The sequence below is a fragment of the Balaenoptera ricei genome, chromosome 7 (genome assembly GCF_028023285.1).
Source record: "Balaenoptera ricei isolate mBalRic1 chromosome 7, mBalRic1.hap2, whole genome shotgun sequence".
Taxonomy (NCBI): Eukaryota; Metazoa; Chordata; class Mammalia; order Artiodactyla; family Balaenopteridae; genus Balaenoptera; species Balaenoptera ricei.
Genome location: NC_082645.1, coordinates 29,931,352 through 29,953,364, shown reverse-complemented (window position 1 = coordinate 29,953,364; position 22,013 = coordinate 29,931,352). Strand labels below are relative to the sequence as shown.

The 22,013-nt window shown below is 33.3% G+C and overlaps 1 protein-coding gene across 6 annotated transcripts in view; it reads right to left on the bottom strand.

Moving 5' to 3' along the window:
• Positions 1-22,013, bottom strand: part of SPOPL (speckle type BTB/POZ protein like) — a 61,101-nt gene that overhangs the window by 6,105 nt on the left and 32,983 nt on the right. For 4 of the 6 annotated variants that reach the window (XM_059927766.1, XM_059927767.1, XM_059927768.1 and 1 more), the window contains 10 exons: positions 14,909-15,045; positions 14,603-14,724; positions 14,179-14,330; positions 12,137-12,264; positions 10,349-10,444; positions 6,792-6,969; positions 6,656-6,711; positions 5,150-5,272; positions 2,083-2,225; positions 1,940-1,993 (listed from right to left, as the gene is read on the bottom strand). In XM_059927766.1, coding sequence (XP_059783749.1) covers positions 1,940-1,993; positions 2,083-2,225; positions 5,150-5,272; positions 6,656-6,711; positions 6,792-6,969; positions 10,349-10,444; positions 12,137-12,264; positions 14,179-14,330; positions 14,603-14,724; positions 14,909-14,986 — 1,130 coding nt within the window. In that variant the 5' untranslated portion in view covers positions 14,987-15,045. Of the gene's footprint in view, positions 1-1,939; positions 1,994-2,082; positions 2,226-5,149; positions 5,273-6,655; positions 6,712-6,791; positions 6,970-10,348; positions 10,445-12,136; positions 12,265-14,178; positions 14,331-14,602; positions 14,725-14,908; positions 15,046-22,013 lie in introns of those variants that run through there. The other 2 variants (XM_059927770.1, XM_059927771.1) reach the window with 2 other exon arrangements.

Sequence of the window (22,013 nt, the reverse complement as noted above, 5' to 3'; positions counted from 1 at the left end):
TTATTTCCTTCTTAGTCTGCTAATTCCTATTCCTGTTTTAAGACAAGGCTCAGTTATCTTCATCCCTAAACCTCCAGCCTTAGTCAAGTGTCCTGCACATACCCTTCTTTATCACATTACTTACCATATTATAATAAAATGATATATTCATGGATGTGTTCCTGTCATTAGATCAATTCATCAAGGACAGGATTTTTCCCCATAATTGTTTTTATATGAAGGACCCCAGCATGGTGCTTGAGACACAATAGATGCTACACAAATGTTTGCTTCACTAAATAGCAGCTAATAACAATTTTTAAAAAAATTTACCTAACATCCAATTACCAGTGTGTCGTCATGTTTATAATTTCAACTCGTTTAGAATCACACAGATACTTCTTAATTTACCTGACATTTTCATTTATTTAATTCAACAAATAGCTATTGAAGGTCTCTACGTACAACACAGCTTCTACATGGGATATAAAATAAGCTTATATTTTTTGACATTGAAAAAGCTATACAAGGCAAAATATTTTCTTAACAGAATAAAACTAGAGCTTGAAAGTGGCAAAGTACAAAGAATCACAATACAGTCATTTGATTTTTTCTAGGATCACATACTATGATAATGTATTATCACACACTGACCAATATATAGAATAACCAATATCTTAAAAATAGCCACTAATTTTTACTTTCATAAAACAGAATTCACAAACTGTTAAGAATTCAGTTAACCAACTTCAAATCTATCAAAACAGATGAAAGCAAGGGGCCATAAATCAAAATTCATTTTCTTGTCTCTAACGCTGTCTTTTTTTACTTGCTTATATCAACTTTTGATAAATTGCAAAAATGGAGTTTAAGGGTTTACAGGCAAAAACTAATCAAAAGCAGATGCAAATTCTTCAACCTCCTGACTCCTGATACTGAATAATTGCAAAGAGTAAAAATGTCACTCTAAAAATGAGTGAAGGGCTTCCCTGGTGGCGCAGTGGTTAAGAATCCGCCTGCCAACGCAGGAGACACGGGTTCGAGCCCTTGTCCGGGAAGATCCCACATGCCGCGGAGCAACTAAGCCCGTGCACCACAACTACTGAGCCTGCGCTCTAGAGACCACGAGCCACAACTACTGAAGCCCGCGCGCCTAGAGCCCGTGCTCCAAGACAAGAGAAGCCACTGCAATGAGAAGCCTGCACACCCCAACGAAGAGTAGCCCCCGCTCGCTGCAACTAAAGAAAGCCCGTGTGCGGCAACAGCAACAAAGACCCAACTCAGCCATAAATAAATAAATAAATAAATAAATAAATAAATAAATAAATAAATAAATAAATAAATAAATAAATAAAATGAGTGAAGAAGAAAAAAGAAGGGAATAATAAGTTCTAATAATTACATCATATTCTGAACATCCAGGCTTAGAAAGATGTCACAACTACCCTGCTCATTATAATCTACCAGGGAAAGGAAAGATCAAATTGCTACTATTTCTGGAATGGTAGGCAGTTAGCCTAATATAGCATGTGATGCAAGTTATCTGGCTACCTTAAGAAGCAGTGGGTTAGCATTCAAATGTCAAGTTTCTAGGCAAATCTGGAGGGTACATTTCCTCATAGGATAAAATAAATATTTCCCACCTTTTTAGAAATGCTTTCTGAAGGCGCAAGGGCAGGATCTCTAGCAACTGAAATACCTGGACTCAGCTATATACTACATGAACATACGTGCTTAAGACATTAGAGCGTCCATCCCAGTTCACATTAGAAGCTGATCTACAATGGAGCATAGCCTCAAGAATCCACTACGTAGTCAAATTATTATTTTTTAAACTGGCAGTTTGCTTCATATAACTAATATCTGGATTCATACTTATTGTAGATGAACAAAAGGCTATGCAAACACTTAATTTCATGTATGCAGATCAACTTTAAGTCAGAAACTGATGTCATCTTACTTGCTGTTCCAGTTTTTCCCATCTTTACACCCAAGCTGTCGAAGTACACTGCACCTGCATTGAAGATTTAAACACACTTAAGAAAAAGGCCGGTGAAAAATTGTTGAAGGTGTCATGTCCACTGAAATACAAGCATAGCTTACCTATTAATAAAGTCTATGGCTTGTGCTTTCAACTGTTCTGCACTGTGCAAATCTGCAAGGACAAGGGTATCAGCAACATTTTCTACTGAGAGGTTACTACACAAAGCTTCTTCACACATGACCTTCAGCCGTTCCAGTGCATACTATCCAAAAGGAAAACATAACATTAAACATTTACTCAAACTAGCAAGTTTTTAAATACACGATATTTGTAACTTAGAAAATGAAGTTTAAGCCCATTACACATTGAACTGAGGGTACTTTAAAAGTCTTTAAATTACTTTAAATATAAAGAAAGTATGAATTAATGCATTCAAGAGAAAGACTAATTTTTCTTAAGAAATTTCTATTTGCATAAGTGCAAGATACAGGATATTTTTAAAATAGGGTTTTATTCTTTAAAAACCCCTCATTACTCAATACTCTTAATGAGTATATTTCTCTTTTCTACTATTTTAAACACCAGTCAGTACACGGCATGTTGTCACTACTTAATTCTGAAAAATGAGTTATAAAGCTAAACAAATCATATCATAACCATTAAAAACTTAGTTATTAGTATATGTTATCAGAACATCCTTGGCAATTTATTGAGGTAAAATTGACATACAATAAATAGCACATATTTAAAGTGTATACTTTGATAAGTTTATACAGCCATATAACCATCATTAAATCAAGACAGTGGACATATTCATTATTCACCAAAGTTTCCTTCTATCTCTCTGTAACCCTTCTTCCTCACCCCACCCCAGGCAACACCTCTGATATGTTTTCTACTGCTATAGTCTGCATTTTCTGAAGTCTTCTATAAATGGAATCATACAATTTGCATTTGTTTTTGTCTGGCTTCCACGCATTATAATTATTTTGAGATTCATGCATGCTGTTGTCTATGTATCAACAGTTCTACGCTTTTTATTACTCAATCGTATTCCACTGATCTATTGATGAACATTTGGGTGTTTCCAGTTTTTAGCCATTACAAATAAAGCTGCTATAAACATTCATATACAAGTCACTGTATGGGCATATGCTTTCTTTTCTCTTGAGTAGAAACCTATAAGTAAACTCGCTGAATAATATGGTAAGTGTAAAACTTTAAAAAAAATTGCCAAATGGTCTTTCAAAGTGGTTGTATCATTTTACATTCCGATTAGCAGTATATGAGAGTCCTAATTTTTCCATATCCTTGACCATACTTGATATGGTCTTTGTAATTTTAGTTATTATAATATAGTTATAGAAGTAGCTCACAGTGGTTTTAATTTACACTACCCTAATGCGGTTGAGCATCTTTTGATATACTTGACTGACACTATTTTAGGAAGTATCTGTTCAAATATTTTTATTTTTAGAAATAACTTTGTTTACTTATAATTGAGTTTTGAGAGGTCTTTATACAGTCTGAATACAAAAGTCCTTAATCATTTACATTCTGGACAAAAGTTGTTCATCATCAAAACAAAAAACAGAAACAAAACCCAAAGTTGTTCATCAGATATATGCTTTGCAAATATGCTCTCCCAGTCTGTGGCTAGTCTTTATTTTCCTATGTCTTTTGAATAAAAGGTGTTTTAAATTTCATTGAAGTCCAATTTATCATTTTTCCTTTTATGTATTATGTTTTTGGTGTCATAGCTAAGAAGTCTTTGCCTAATGTAAGAAGTTTAAGATTTTTAGGTTTATAATCTATTTTGCGTTACTTTTTGTACATGATGTGAAGTTCACATACAAAGTTTTTTCAAATGAGTTCAACCACAGTTCATCTTTTTGGACACAGGCTATCCAACTCCTATAGCACCATTTATTGAAAAGACTATCCTTTCTCCACTGAACTATCTTCGCACTTTTATCAAAAATTAAGTAGTCATACATGTGAGTCTATTTCTGTACTCTATATTCTGCTTCAATGAGTTATTTGTCTATCTTGTCACCAATACAACGCTGTCTTAAATACTGAACCTTTATGACTCCTCCACTTTGATCTTCTTTTTCAAAGTTATCTGACTATTCTAGGTCCTTGTACTTGCATATAAATTTTTAAATCAGCATGTCAATTTGTCCCCTGCAAAAGCATGCTAGGATTTTGATAGTGACATGTTGGTTCTACTAATCAAAGGAGAATTGGAATTTTAACAATGTTAAGATATCCAGTCCATGAACAAGATTTTTCTCCCCATTTATTGAGGTCTATCTTAATTTCTATTAGCAGTATATTATAATTTTCAGCATACAGGTCTTGAACATATTTTGTCAGATTTATGTCTACATATTTCATATTTTTGATTCTATTATAATGGCATTTTTACATTTAAATTTTTATTGAGATAGTAATACACACTTGGCCCAGTTTCTCCCAATGGTAACATTTTTCAAAATGAGTATAATTATCACTATATATACATATACATACATACATACACACACACACTTACATACACACACACACAGACAGAAGTGGCATGGACATTAATCCTTTTGGAGAAAGCTCCCAAAGTGCTTTAGTGCTTTGAGGATTGAGAACTACTGGCTTTGAGATTTCCTGAAATTTTTGTAGTGTCCCTACCTTCAGGAAATCACCATTATAAAAGAACATTATAAAATTAACATTGTTTTTTTCTCTATACTCTTATATTAAAAAATAAATCTATGAATACAAGATTAAATTAGAAAAAAATACCCAATATTTTTTTCCTTTTTTAGACAAAGGTCATGCATTGTATCTTAACACTAAGAATATCTCAAAATTGCCATAGATTATATATGTTATTGTGTGTGTGTTCTCATAAAACAGGGTAATGATACACTCAAAACTATTGAGTCTACAGTTAATCTGCCATTTCTGTAAATTGGCTCAAGATATTTTTATGTCTTATTGATTTAAAAAAATTTCATTTCTATATTATCCCACTGTGTGTTATTTCATAATACTCTCAAGAGCCATCCACAAACAGTATAAATTAGTTCAATATTTCAAGTTATTGCGGGTTCTCATTTGATGATAGTTTTCTAGATACATCAAGCTTGAGGACATTTTTCAGCTCTTTAAGACCTAATTACTTACTTTGTCTGCAGCTGCCAACAAGTTGTCAGCCATTTTGTCAAGATTTGGCGCCTTCCCTGTGTAAATGAATCTCATCATTTCTTTAAAAACCTCAGGGTCTACATCATTTATTTCCACTCGATTCTGGTATTGAAAACAACAAAAAAAAGTTATATTTCAAGAACACACACATACACAAATGAACCAAAGCAAAACTGACAGTAACTTAAAAGCCCCAAAGTGTATTTTAAAATTGAGGTAAGTAAATCTTCAGTAAGCTAAGTAAGCAGGCAAAGTGAAGCAGGTAGGTCTAAGACAAGTACACCAAGTCAAGCACTACCATGTAGGAATATAACCCCCAATTTCTCAGTTAAAAAGAGTTCAAACAAAAACAAAAAAATCTGTAAGGCCAAACTAAATACATCTGTATTCAGTTTCTGACCTCTATCTTAGAAGAAGATGGCTATTAACTTTTTTTGTTGTTGAAAAGAATTAGGTCATAATACAATGCCTAAGACCCAATAACCACTGGTTCTAGTCCCAGCTTTAAGCAAAGGCAAGGTCAGGTATTTGAGAACATACCAGAGCCCACTACCTCAGAACTCTCCTACAAAAACGGCATGTAATATTATCTACAGGCACCTCACCTCTTTACTTGAGACATACTCAAGTCCAAAGAGGACTAGTTGCTTTTTTACTCCTGTATCTTTGTATTTGGTTTCTCTCCTGAGATCAAAGAAGCTAAATACTTAACACTAAACAATACCAAACTTTTCTGACCCTTTGATGACAGTAACATTTGACATCATTGATCAGAAGACTGATCATACTACCTGCCCAGACCAATAATCAAAGGAAAGAAAGAAGCTACTTTCTTGCAGCTTCTAGTTCTGCAGGGAGAATAAAGCTGAGCCATATAAATAAACTCAGGAGTTGCCTAGTTGGAGCAATGAGGCTCATATGTAATGCACCTCGCAAAAATCAACCTCTGGACTTTAATATGACTACATTTCAAGATGACAGGTGAAAGAGAAATATCTGAGAAAACCAAATAGGTAATATCTTGATTACAATTCATGCATACTAATAATGACATAATTTATGTCCTTTATTAAATCCAATAAATATCCTCTTATTATAGTGGTAAAAAGAATGTAGGAATTGTTTTTGTTCTAGAAAACAAGTTCCAAAATCAACTCAAAGTCTAGAAAGAAGGAATATACATCTTAACTGGAGAACTCTCAAATAGTTATGGACCAGTACAGTCCTTTTGGATAGCTATCCTTTTGCATAACAACTACCCACTTATTTTGCTACCAGAAATAGCTGGTAGCAAATAGCTGTCAAAATAGCTGTTATTTGGAATATTCACCCACATTAAGCTACATCTATTTTTCTATGATAGAACATATTTCCCCCATCCTTCTATTTCTTTCTAAAATCATAAGAAAATGTACCTTCGCTTTTAAAATATACATTCCACTATTCTACATTTGTACAAATATTAGCCCTTTAAACCATGTTTACCTTTTTGCTTTCTTCCATTTCATGTTCAAACATTGCATTAAAAACTGGGGATCGAGCTGTAACAAGATTAAGCATCATTATTTAATGTACAAATTTATGAAAGAAAGGTACCATATTAACCAAAAGTAGAAAGTACCTGCAAGTACAGATTTATGAGCTTTAAATTCTTGTCCTCTCACGAAAAAACTGCAATCTGTAAATCTTGTGTTTTCCCAGAGATTACCTAAATCATCTGCTAGTCGACATTCAGGCACCTTTAAAGTATTTGTATTAGTATGTCCTGATATATTTACTGAATCTTGGACCACACTCACCTAATAAAAAAGGGACAGCAAGAAAAAACACTTTTAGAAATTAGTATCAATAATAAGCTACTAAGTCTAAACTTAAACTTATCATTAAAATCATGTGGAAAATTCAATGTACTCCTGATCAAAAATGGTAATACTTGGGAAGTGAATTTAAGGACACAATTTAAAGGAGAGAAATAATATAGAAAAAAATTTGAAATGAACTAGATCATTTTAAAGTGACATTTTATGTAAATAAATGGCTTAATGATTCCTTGGAATGCTCAGCTATTAATCACAAAAAGTATTTCTCAACAAGAAAACGGTCATAATGATTCCAAATTCAAACAAGGAGAAGGTATTTTTGTGAGGAGAAAGAAATTTCTTTAATTTTTATTTCCTCACACTACAGACCTATCAACATTTAATGTTTATTATACATTCAAAAAACACAGCATCACACTTATGACTTTTTGGAGTATTTTAAAATGTTTTATAAAACTACAGCCTACAATATGCAATTTGGGAAGTATTTTAAGTGTTGTCCCTATATGTTTCATCTCTAAACAAATTGATTTAAATATCTAGTAATATTGATTTAAATTTTAAAGTATAAGAATTCTCACAAAACCAATGTAGTTATTAATGTTCATGGAAATCTTTTATTTAAAAAAATCAAGAGTAAGAACAATATAAATATAATTTAGTTCGATTTGCAGACCTTTTATTTACCTATGAAATAATCAATAAATAAAACTTGGTATGACTGCAACATTGCTTTCATATGGAGTCCAATATATATGGATTAAATTATCTCTCATGAAAGATGACTACATACTGAATAAAGTCTTAAAACACTACTGACTAAGTTTGGCACACTAATTTTTTAAGAAAAGGAATATACTATTACCAGGAATTTCATATTACATTTAATACATTGAAGAAAATACTACCTCAACTAGTAAATCAAATGTGTCAAGAGTCAATGAACAATCTTTCACAAAAAGTGCTATATTAGTTATCTACTGTTTCAAGCTACTAAGTTTTATGGTTGTTTGTTATGCAGCAATAGATGACTGTGTTCATTTAAAAACATATTTCGTAAGGCTTTTGTTAATTAAAAGTAGGTATAAATAAGGACAAATACAGTAAACTATGTAGAAATTATAAAATGGAAATGGATAAATTGGACCAAACTACTAACATGCTACTAAGAAAGTATTATAATGGTCCAATATAAAATGTTTGGAGAATATTAAATCTCATTAGTCCTCATTCACCCAGATGTAATAACATCTATCTCATATGAATGAATAGACACTTCTAAAGAAAAACTTTATTTTCGGAGGATATTTTTATTAACCATTTTGTTTTTCTGCTTTTATTAACCTTTTGGAATCACACATCATAGAAATCATCTAATCCAATCACCTCATTTTTAAAAAAAAATTTGAAAAAAGTGAGATCCAGAGAAGGTAACTAAAGTGTCCTAAATCCACTGCTAGTCAGTATCAGAGGAAGACCAGACCTACATCCCTTTTTACAGCATTCTTTGTACTAGACAGTATTTCTTTGGAGTTTTAAAAAAATTAGTAGTACGTTAATGCAATTATGGTTCTGAAGGGATTTATCACAACAATCTTCTGAGATGTTCTTCTAAATATAGGAGCCAAGACATTGTGCACATAAATAAGTTCATGAATAAAGATTCTTCTATTAAGTTTTTAATTATTCAAATTGTTTCTAAAATTTTACAAACTACAAAACAGAAAAAAAAAGCTTCACTAATCCTTACCTGATTGCTCTGTTACACCATACATTATAACTTAACAATACATAAATCAAAAATGTTGGTATTAATATTCAGGGTTTAGTTAGGATCACAAAGACAGTGTTTACTTGTTCATATCAACACTGCTCTTGAAATTTCTAGAGAGCAGAAACTAGATTAAACTGAACAATTCAATTACTTGCATAAAGTATGCAGTGGAGTCATGAAAACGTGACCATATTATTTAAATTTAGGAAAGGATTTCTTAAATTCTACTTATTGTCTAACTATCTTAACTCTAAACAATATATTTAATGTAAAAATTTTACAAAAATCAGGTGATAGAAGGAAAAAAGGATCAAAAAATAAAGCCATCATTATCGGGCATAGATACCGATGATGATATATTTGTACTTTGTATATATAATCACAATTCAGAAGAATTTATATTATTGGCATACACATCTACATACTATTATAACAGCAACCACAAATTTTCAGTAAGACATAACTAACATTTCATACTCTGAAGAGTATTCAAGGGACTATTTATAGAGCAGAAATTAATGATCTAATTAAAACTGATATGCAATGAATTCTGATGATTATTTTCTTTGATACCTATAATTAAGAAATTGGTAAAATTTTTGTTTTTTCTAGTACATATTCAAATATAGGCAATGAACATTCTTACTGAATGGAACCTAGAGTAAAAAATTCAGAAGAAAGGCTGAGATTCTTTCCTGAGGTTAAACTGTTGTTCTTTCAAAATAAAACAGCAAATGCACAATACTCAAAACTGACAACGTAAAACCTCAAACTCATTTGACAGCTCTTTTTCAAATTTGCTTTTGGATCAACTCTGAGAATATAATTTAGACTAAAGATGAACATGTGCAGGCTCTAATCAGCTGTGACTTCCCTGGAAATCTGGGACTACTGGTTCCTATTTTTAAAACTCTCAATTCTCTAAACTAATTCTGAAGGCTAGCTAGACTATCCAAAGGTGCATAGTACTACAAATTTTGCCACTCTAATCAACTACCTAACCATCCTTTACACTGGCTCTGAAGTGAGAAAATTCTAGTAGTCCAATTTCATATCATCTTCTAGAATACTGGGACTTAGACTTTCTGGCTTTCATAGACAGGTATCCTTTTTTAGAATGCAGTTGATTGAAATCGGGTTGTCAATTTTCCATTTTGTCATTTTTAGAGAATAAAACCCAACTTCCATCCACTATCAAAAGTATTTTAAAATAGAAAGGTTAACTTAGCAACAGAAAAATAGGAGGGAAAAAAAGTCCTTCTAAATGAATTAATTTAATTTTATGAACAATTCATTACGTATATTCTACCTTTATTACAGTCTTCTGTATACCATAGAATAGCATGGGTCTTTGGACCATGAGATTATTTAAAATCTGTTGGATTCCAAAAGATAAAGCAATCTAACCAATTTTCTATTTTTCCTACTTATTCCTCAATTCCTGTTTTCTGCATCACTTTGGGAGAGAAGGGGCAGAACTGTTTACACTGCCAAAAATTTCTACCTCTGGCTATTTGATTCATAGAATGGAGCTTGCAAGATTATTTATGTCTTGCACCAAAGGGTAGCACCAGACTGCCTTACCTGTCTACAGCACCACTTGCAGGGGAGGGGAGGAGGCAGTTCTTTAGGTAGGCCAGTGCAATGCTTCCTCCTCTTCTGCAAGCAGTGCTGGAGATGCTGTAGAAGGAAGGGCATCAGTGAGAGGTACGGAAGAAAGCGGGAAAGGGCACAAGGAATGTTTGTTCAAAGCACTTTTTGCCCACCTATGTTAAATACAGTGCCCAGGGTATAAAGGTCTACATCAGTAAAGGTATGTATTACAGTATCCAAAACTGAATTTGATCAATGTCAACTTAAAATATATGTCATGGTGGGTTTGATTTTTAGGAGGTCACTAGCTTGTATAATTTAATTTAGCGTGTGAATAAAAAGTATACTTCAAAAACATGTATCAAAAAAAAATCTTAATTTCAGCCTTCATTCTGAACTTTTTGGTTGTCTAGTTTCCAATAAAATATACTTAGGGAAATATACTTAGTAAACAATATTTCAATTCTAAAAAAAGAAATATTTTCTTAAAATGCTTATTCACAAAAAGACTTAGCTGCAGTAGTTTTTTTTCTTAACTGGATTACACAGCCTTTAGGGTCCTTTAAATTCTAAGATTATGTGATTAAAAAAAATTAACATGCTGAAATTTAAGATAACTGCTAAAATTCTGAAAAGATTCTACGTTAAGAATGCTTAAATAACATAACCTACAATTATTTAGAATACTACTTAGAGTATCTTATCTATTGGCAACAAATGCTTTAGTATATATTTTTATCAAATTATTTAATGATAAGCTCTGCTCAAGACACTTGTGGTATGCGCTTTACCAACCAAATAATTGTATTCATAACAAATTCATTATACAGTTCATTTAACTTGTCTAAGTGAAAATAAGATGCACTATATTTGCACAATGTAGTCTCTGGGGCCATATTTCAATTATTCTTCTGACACAGCATAATATATAATTAGTTTGTAAATCTTGCCAAGAAATTTTACACATTTTCTATAAAAAGAGTAAAGCTACCTTAGTAGCAGTTAAGGAAGTTATTGTGTTTCCAAGACACTCATCTGTCTACAGTAACCTACTGAAATATATTTAATGCTGAGGTTACCTGATCATCTCAACAATTCATATAGGTAAAGCTATGTAATAACAATGACAGAAGCAAGTTCAAGCCTCAAATTAAGACAAATCATAAGTGTAAATTATTAGAAGGGGCAATGCTGGTAACTTTCAAAAGATGACATTTCATGCATATGATTACATCTTATAAGTCTGTCAACAGACATAGGTATATCTTAAAAATTTTGAGATGCTTTTGCTTATAATGCTAACATCTATTTGAATAAATGAACCCAACTGCTTGAATGAACAAAAAGCTTCCCAGCCTTTTTTCAGGTGCTTTCACTACCGTTCAAGTACAGATTCAAACTGATAAACTAGTAATAATGTTTAATATCATCAATCTGAATATGACAGAAAATACTGACCATCTATTTAGAATTATTCAGAATGAAGAAGATATTCAGAAATCTTGATATGAAGCTATACACATCCATAGTCTTCCTATGAGGACGAAGTATTTAGTATGTGGTAGTATAACTGTATATACAATTTATAGCTTAAAAGTATGACAGAATTTTTTCAGACTGGGCTACTACATTGATTTCTAAGAAAATCCAGTCAGCTTTTACGTGGTTAAATATTTACATATAAAATATTACAAATTATACCAGTTACTTAGTGTATATTTTTGCTTTATCACTAAATATAGCCAAACACTGAGTTCCTTGAATAAAAAATGTACCCACCTCACAAAATAATGTAAGCTTGTCATCTGGTAAAAGACCATTAGCTTCATCAAGCAAAAAATCCCTTCGAATGAATTTTTTAAAACCCCAATCTTTCCCTTGTACAAATCGATATGCTCTTTGGCTTTCTGGTGGAAAACAGAATAAAAGTTTAAATAAACAAGTATCCAAGAAACATTTTGTTAATGATAACACAGTTAAATGAATGTGCAAAAATAGGACTGGGCCAACACATCCATCATAAAAATTACAGATATGTGTGTCCATAGGTAAAATGTCAAAAGAGTTACATTAGGTAGAACCAGATCATTTCACAGCCTAGCACAAACTCTGGCCATTACCAATGAGCTCACTTTCAGATTCCTAGGTATCTAAGTAGAAGAAAAGCCAGATCAAATCTCAAGGAGAAGGAAGAGATCTTTCAAACAATCTAAGCCCTTTAACAATGAAGTAGGATTAAAATACATTGGCATACGCATACTATTCATCACCTAATATCAGAACCAACATAGAAACATACCTCTCATTTCTTGTTTCTCCCTTTAAAAATGGATGCTCTATATCACCAGGGCATCCTGTAAGCTTTCCTGGGATAACCATCCCACTGATTTAAGTTTCACTGAACTAGAGAAAAATCCATTAACTGGTAAAAAAGCTAAAATAAAGTCCCCTATCATTTCTAGGTCTTCAGACATAGTCCCATTACCTCTAAAAACAATTTTCATAAAAGTCCAGAAGACGGTCTTAGTATGATTAGTAAAAGATTTAATAAATGTCTGAAGTAAATGTTTCAAATGCCTAACATACTGATTAACAACTGTATACTATGAAATAAACAAGGTCCTTTACAGAAAGTATTCATTATCTGTTATACAAGTTGGAGGTAGAAAACCAGTAATAAATCTAACTGAGATGCTCCATGTTAAGGACTGAACGTTTGTATCCCCTCAAAAGTTTCATGTTGAAACCCTATCCCCAAAGTGACGGTATTAAGAGGCCAGTGAGTGGGATTAGATGAGGTCATGAGGGTAGATACCCTCATGAATGTAAGGATTAGTGCTTCCTAGCCCTTTCCATCATGTGAAGACACAGTGAAACACTGGCAGTCTATAAGTAGAACAGTCAGACTAGAATCTGACTATGCTGGCACCCTGATCTTGGATTCCCAGCCTCCAGATTTGTGAGAAATAAATGTCTGTTGTTTATAGGCCACCCAGTCTATGTTACTTTGTTATAGCAGCCTGAACTAAGACACTCGCCTGTCTTAAATGTCAGACAATGTGAAAACACATGTGAAACTATGTATTACCTTAGCAACAAAATATATTATTAAAGTGTGTATTTGGAGGGTTTTTTGTAGTGAGGTTAGTACTTGATTTTTGTTATTCACTTCCAGAAATCACTTCAAATTTAATGCAGCAGTTCATGATGTATTTTCCTACTATGCACACTGTACATTTCCTACAATGATCTTCTGTTATGAAGTGCCAGGCTACATGGTTTCAGCTGGCAATAATTCAGAAGCTTGAACTGAATTTAATAGGTCCTGAGACTAAGAAAAACTGATTTCCTTTCAGTCAGTGTTCAGCCCACTGCTCAAAAAAATTCTAGTGACAAAATATCAGGACATTCAAACTCCTTTCACATTGTTCTTCAGATTTTATTATCTGGCAAAAATGGCAAGGAAGAAAAAGAAATGTTTCCTGAACACCTATTATATATGCCAGGCATTGAACCAGGCATCTTGCCCTGACAGCAGCTATTTTTACAAGTGAAAAGTGAATGTCATTTTAGGGCATAAAAAATTTAAATTTTAATTAAGATTTAAAACTAATTTTACATGTCTTAGGAAGTCTAAGACTTAGTAAAACAACTGTAACTCTACACTGGCATTTAAAATTAACAGCCAAAATGAAATGTTTTGGGTTGAGCAGATTTTAGATTTTAGGGAAAAAAATCCTAAGTTTCTCTAAGTAAAAGTGCGGAAGTCACAGTACATAGTTACAGAGAGACTTCTTCAAGTCAGTTTGGAAATCACTTACCCATTGCTTTTGTTTCTTCCCTTTTAGCGTTCAGAAGGGAAAATTTGAATTTTGCTCGAACTTCACTTTTTGGACAGCTGACTAAAAGCAAATATAAGGACAAGTAGTCTTTACTTTCATCATCTAATCCCTTTGGATTTACCCTCAGGCACCTAAAATAAAACAATAGGCTCACAAGGAGGAAAATAATACTTTAAACATTCAAGAGAGAGGCAATACTGAAATCATTTGTTAAATCTAAATAATAGAACAGCACTCCTGTCAATAGCCTCACAGTTCTTTACAATTCTCTATACTATTAGGAACTTATTACAAATCTAATATAAAATTAGACAAATATCCATTCAGAAACAGTAACAACAAAATTTTAAAGTAGCCGATGATCATATCAAAAACAAACACCCAAAACAAACAAACATCTTACCATTTCATTTTGTCACTGGGGCTGGATGAGAACGTTGAACTTTTTAACACTTCACCCATTTCCTCTCGACAAAAACTGAAGTTATTAATGGTCCACATGTAGGAAAATTTTACAACTTTAACCTAAAACATTCAGAAAAGCACTTTTACAATGATGACTTTTACACTCTTGACCTGTCACATGTTAAACATTCTTTGACCCACTCTTCTAACCTTCTAGTAACAATGCCAAAGTGTTTCACAATATTCTCAAAATACTACACAATTTGTAAGTGACATAAAAGAAGGCATTTTTAACAGCATGTACCTGTGTGTAACACCAGCTTTCTGCTATAGGACCAGTAGACATATCTCCAGAGAGAGGTGGGGTGGGTTCTCGAGACATTGCCGCTTTATTGCAGTCTTCTAAGATTTATGCAATATCCCACACAGTTGAGTGCTTTACTACAAAGAAAAGAAGTTTCATTTACTAATCAAAAAGTTTAACTGACTGAATCAAGAGGGAAGAAGTATTTAAACAGTCATAAAACAATTACTTTCTCAAATTACATTATGAGGAAACGTGAGGATTTCATTTAATGAAAATTAATTTTTTAAGAAATAAAACCATAAAACTTTATGCCATATAACACTTGAAATCTGAATGAAATTAATACTTACAGATTTTATTATACAAAGGCATACTTTCCAAAACTGTCACAAATCAAAAAATAACATATAGCTTAACAGTAAGATCAAAAACATAAAATCACAAAATAACATGGAAACTTATAACAATTAATATCTGATTCACCTTCCTTCACCTTTCCGTTGACATATTTATGAAAATCAAAAGGGCTACGAAGTTAGAACAGCCCTGGAAACTACAAATATTACTCGTCTCCCAGACCCCCAAGTTCTGACCAACTAAAAACACAGAATGAGATATAACAGGCAATGCTGAAGAATTATATTCCACAGAAATCTCCCTCTATCTCAGACACACAGGTTCTCAGATAAGACTTTGTCCCTATCAGAGTGTTCCCTACCAGATAATATGTACCGTCTCATAAAATTTCCTCCCAATTGGCTGTTCTTAAACTACATCTATTTGGACACATAATTAGTCATCATAACCTGGCCAGGACATTAGTGATTAGATGGTGCTTTGCAACTTGGAAAAGTCTATAAAACAAAAGAGGCAACATCCAGAAGAGCTACGTAAGTATTGCACTTTGCAGGGGTATGGATGAAGGTGTTGAGATTACATTCCAGTACAAGGAATCAAGTCTGGAGAAGTGTTTTCATTTAGGAATAATTAATGAGTGAAGAAAAGCACATGAGTCCTATAAAAAGAAACTACTAAGGGGAAAAAAAGGAAGGACTTCATTCAAAATGCAGAAGGAAATATCTGCTCTGTGTCTACAACCAATGAAACAATAGAATGAAATAAGAAAACAAAGACTGAAGAAAGCTACCTGAAAGATACATAAAAACAAAAAGATATAAAAGGTATAAAAAAATGCCAAACTACAAATGAAGACGCACATTCAAAATCTGTACTAGAAATAAACAATAGAAATAAGAAACCACCAAGATTAAAAAAAATCACAAGTATCATGTTTGATTAAAGGAACAAAGATCAGGATGGCCCCATTTTTCTCCTCATTGTTAAATACATATAGAAAACAGGATTAATTACTACAGAGGTCTAAGGGGAAAAGGGCTGTAGCACAAAGATTCTGCACTATATCATGTTTCTACTCCTTTATGGATTGTTTGAGTAATTCCCCCTTTCAATAATGGCATCTATACTAATATACTCACCCAAATGTATTTATGTAGGTTCCTCACATACAAGAGTTCCTGTCACATCATGTACTTGCAGCATGACACAATGAACTAGGCAATCAGCAAAGTAGCCAGGCAAGAAAGTCAGGATGATAACATTGGGAACATTCTATGAGGAGCACTTAAAAGTCACAATCAGCATTAAAGGAGAGGTGAAGAAAAGTGGATGTCTCTTAATTAAGTAAGCTAGAGGAGATAAATGGTTGAAGGAAGGAAGAGTGCCTCAAAGAAAAGTGAATATACAATTTAAGAGCATTGTACACTGTCACTAACAAGAATTATTCACTTCTACATAAAAATTAGGTACTGCTTGTAAGTACCTCCAGTTGTTATCTTCACTTACTTTTATAAACCACAAATGGTTATTTACATTTGAAAACAGAACAGCAAACAGGTAGTCACAACAGGGAGATCCAGAGTACCATCAAAGATGTTGGTTCCCCCTCCATATTTAACAGCTTTACTGAGGTATAATTTACATATCATGAAATTCACTCATTTTAAATGTACAGATCAATGATTTTTAGTGAATTTATACAGTTGTACACTCATCAATACAGTTTTGGAGTACTTCCAGCATCCCAAAAGGTCCTTCCCACCCCCAAATTTAGGGAACCACTCATCTGCTTTCCATAGTTACACCTTATCTAGAAATTCCATGTAAACAGAATTGTACAACATGTAGTTTTATGTGTGGCTTCTGTTCTTTCCCCTGAATATTTATTACAGTTTCCTGTTTCTTTGCATATCTCATAATATTTGGCTGAAAGCTGGACATGTTAGTTAATGCACTGTAGCAACTCTGGATTCTCATTTGTTTTTCTACGGGTGGTTGTTTTCTTTTTAGTAACTTGCTAGGACTTAACTGTAGTATCCATCTCCACCATATTGTATAGCTGCTTATATCTGTTTGGCTTTTTATTCTTAACTTTTTTTGCCTGGTTAGCAAAGCTGCAGGTTGTCCCCTTTCTTTCAAACCAAGTTTGCTACTTTTAGCTGACAAAGCCAAGTTCCTCCCACTCCCTTCTTGGCCCCAAATCAAGCCCCGAATCAAGTCCACCTGATTTGGCAGCAAAGCTGCTGGTTTTCCTGGCTAGCCACAGGCTAGTAAAACTACCACTGTTTTCTACTGGGTTGAAGGTGGAAATAGGAGCAGAAACCTGAGTTGGATATTTCTCTTAAGCAAATTCACAATTAATAAATGTACCGAAAGGACAACGATTATCAACTTACCCATTAGGAATATGTGAAAGAGCCCTGTCCTAGTCAATACTTTTACCAGTGATTCTGAAGCAAGCTAATAAAATAAGCCACAATAACCAACCCTGAAAACAACAAACCAAGAAAAGTATCTGCAATGCATACAGCACACAAAAGGGTAATTTCCCTAATATATAAAGAATTCCTAAAAATTAGAAATAAAAAGAATACAAATAATTCACAGAAAAAGAACTTTACTCATAATTAGAGTAGTATAAATTAAAACTAAGTTAAGAAGCCGTTTTGTAACCCAGGACACTAGTGATAATCCAAAAACAGTGGTGAGAGTTTAAGGATAGGCACTCTCATACATTTCTTGCGGGAATGTATATAAATTGTAAAGTTGTTTTAATAATCTCCCTTCTCATTCTTTTATGGTGAAATTTCTGGCAAAAGGGAAAGGAAATGATGCTAATAAATAAACTACTACTTTACAAGTATAAAAATGCCGATAGTGTTATTTGATGTCCATGAGAACCAATTATATGGTTTCTGTCAACTAAGAATGATTTCAAAAAAATTCAGAAAAAGTGAGATGAAGAAGCAATTTGCAGGAGAATAGCTAAAAAGGGGGAGAGTGGAGTTTAACCTCCTTTGTAATCAGTTATAAAAGAATCCATACCATTTTTCACCTATAGTATTTATTTTCAAAGATCATTTTAAACTGTCAATTCCTATAGCCAGGAAAACTGTAGACAAGCAGATATTACTTTACTGGCAAATCTTCTCTGTAGGACAATCTTACAATTAGTATCAAAAGAAATTTTTTTCTCAGATTCATCCTAGAAATTCATCTTGAGACAAGTATCACAACTGTGGGAAAAGATAACTAAGTATAAGCGTAGTATGTTTTCGTGATACATTTATATACACAGAACTATGCAACCCATTAAGAATGTACTTAATTTTCTTAATGACAGGTAAAGTATTCAAGATACGTTTAAAGTAAAACATTAAACAGAGTATGCCTTAAAGGACCTGACTTTAAATAGCACATACAGGCATAGCTCAAGATATTGAGGGTTCGGTTCCAGACCACCACAGTAAAGCGACTATCACAAAGTGCGTCACATGAAATTTTTGGTTTCCCAATGCATATAAAAGTTATGTTGACACCATGCTGTAGTCTATTAAATGTTCAATAGCATTATGCCTAAAAAATGTACACACCTTAATTAAAAGATACTTTATTGCTTAAAAATGTAACCATCACCTGAGCTTACAGAGAATCATAATCTTTTTGCAATAGTAACATCAAAGATCACTGATCACAGATCACCATAACAAATGAAAAAGTTGGAAATATTTTAAGAATTACCAAAATGTGACAGAGACATGACATTAGTAAATGCTGTTGAAAAAATGTCACTAATAGACCTGTTTGATGCAGGGTTGCCATAAACCCTCAATTTGTAAAAAGTGCAGTATCTGTGAAGCGCAAAAAAGTGAAGCACAATAAAATGAAGTATGTTTGTAGAGTTATTACAAGTATGGGTGCATAAAGAAAAACAGACTGGCACATAGACACACTGAGTTGAACTTTGGCACTGATAATGCTGCTAAGATATATATCTAAGTATTAACAGAGGCTACCTCTGGGTGGTGAGATTTTTGCTTATTTTTATTTGTTTATATTTTCTAAGTATGTTATTATGTTTTAATTAACAGAGATACAAGTCATTATTTTTAAAAGAAGTAGAAAATCAGTTATCTGCATGCTTACATTAGCCCACAGAAAATGTATGTGTGTGTGTGTGTGTGTGTGTGTGTGTGTGAGAGAGAGAGACAGAGAGAGAGAGAGAGAGAGAGAGAGAGAGAGAGAGAGAGAGAGAGAGAGAGAGAGAGACTTTCCAAATAGTAGACATTGAGAGACATTAGGTCAAAGATGGTAAGTCAACGAAAACTTTAGTCATAACCTTTAATACTTAACTTTCTATAAGATGCTAATTTAATACTAATAAAATAAATAAAACATAAGTTTAAAGAATCTAAAGTAAAAAACAAAAGTTCTTTAATGCCTCTACAAGAGTTTTTACCTTGCTCAAGTGTAACTCACAACATAATCCATATATATATATATATATATATATATATATATATATATATGAGAACCAAGTAAAAGGTTACAAATATTTTTGTCTTTTCTCCAACTACTTCAAATGATGTAGTTATGTGATGGGAGTATGAAGAATGCTGGTGAGCAGACTGCATTTGTGCGCACTTACAAGACATTATGTACCTTGTTTATTCCTCCACAACTCTATGAGATGGATGTTAAGAACCCCATCTTAACCATTAGAAAATGACTACACAAGTCAGAAAGCTTACTTTAGACTTTATTAACCAGAAAGTGGCTGAACACAAATTTGCCTGGCTCCGAAGTCTATACTCTTTCCATAGAATAATGCTGCTGCTCCTGATATTATAGAGCTGAAACAGCCCTTAACCTGTCTGGTCCAACTCCTATTTTACAGTTGAGGACCAAGATGAGAGAAATGGACTAGACTAGGAAAATAAACTGCCCACGTTTACATTGCTGGATAAATATCAGAAGGACAAAGACAGAGATCTCCTAATATCCATTTCAGTGCTATTGCCAGTATTCTATTTTCTTTTTCTTCTCTTCAAACGTTAAAAAAAAAAAAATGATAGTAGACCATCAGCTACATTCAAGACCTTCAGGACTTCCTATTCTTGTTCTTGCAGAAAGGGCGCAACTAATATAAAATCTAGAGAATAACTGTAGACAATCTACACAAATTAACAAATAAAGGTTTCATCCATATTCTAAACATGTTTCTTTTAAAAATTTTAAGTGTGATGTTTTATAGCTTTATTTTAAAAAGCAAGACATTAGAATAAACACATATGCAATTTTCTACTTTAAAAAAATGTTTGAGTGCCAGATTTAATGTTCTATTATAGTGGTCCCCAAGCTTTTTAGCACCAGGGACTGCTTTCATGGAAGACAATTTTTCCATGGACGGGGGTGGGGGTTGGTGATATGGTTCAGGCATTAATGCTAGTGATGGGGAGCGGCAGATGAAGTTTCGCTCGCTTGCCTGCTGCTCACCTCCTGCTGTGTGGCCCAGTTCCTAACGGGCCATGGACCGGTACTGGTCCATGGCCCGGGGGTTGAGGACCCCTGTTCTATTATGCATATGTAACAGACACACACTCAGCTACATAAATTCACCATAAAGAATGTCAACTATCTAGAATATATATAAAGAACCGTATGTCAAACAACCATCTTCCTACCACCAAACCTCTTCTTCCTACCAGAAGTTATCTGCATCTTAAATTTGCTAGCATAGCAAAGAATTTTTTCACATTCTTGTGTATCTGTGAATCCCTAAACTACATAGATAGAAATTTACAGATGTAGTAAAGTACATGCATATAGACCTCACTGAAAATGGCAAAGTGGGGTGTGCTTTGTGCAGGCTGGTAACCTTCCTGAAGGATCAGCTTAAGGGCTTGTCTTTGTCTCACCTGCCTTGGAGCTTCTGCAGGGTAGAAGCAGCATTCTGGGTGGCAGCATTTGTCAAAACCATTTAAAAGCAAATGTAGTACTGTACCTGTCTGGAACAGGGATAAGTGTTGGGGCCATCGACAGCCAGATAGGAAAGCCTGGGGAGAAAGAAACTGAAAAAGATACTTGGGAGAAAAGGGCTTTTAAAAGCTCTCACACATACAGGTGAAGTTAGAAGGTCATGTGCATAACTGAGTCCAAACACATCCTTGGAAAAAATGTGAGAAGACCCTAAGCTATCAACTCTGGCTGACCTTTAGGTGTCACGCAAGCAGAAAGTGAAGACTAAGGCAGAGCTGTAAATGGTGAAGCACTGAAGAAGTGCTCAAAAGAAAAAGCCAATTTCTACAAAACTAGAAAAGTATGTTTTTGGCTCCATGTATTTATGGAAATCAAAAATAAGTTGAAAGTAAAAAGATGAAAAAAGATATTCCATGCGAAGAACCAAAAGAGAGCCGGGTAGCTATAGTAATAAGACAAATGGACTTTAGTCAAAAGTTATCACAGGAAACAAAGTAGTACAGTACATATTGATAAAAAGGTGAACCATGAAGAAGACATAACAACTATAAACATATATGCAAACAGAGCTCCAAACTATATCAAGCAAGAACTAATGAAACTGGAAACAGACAATTCTTCAATAATAGTTGGAAATATCAATACCTGACTTTCAATAATATATAGAACACCCAGGAAGATGATCAATAAAGAAACTGAGGACTTGAACAACATCATAAAACAACTAAACCTAACAGACATTCACATGTCGACAGCAGAATACAAA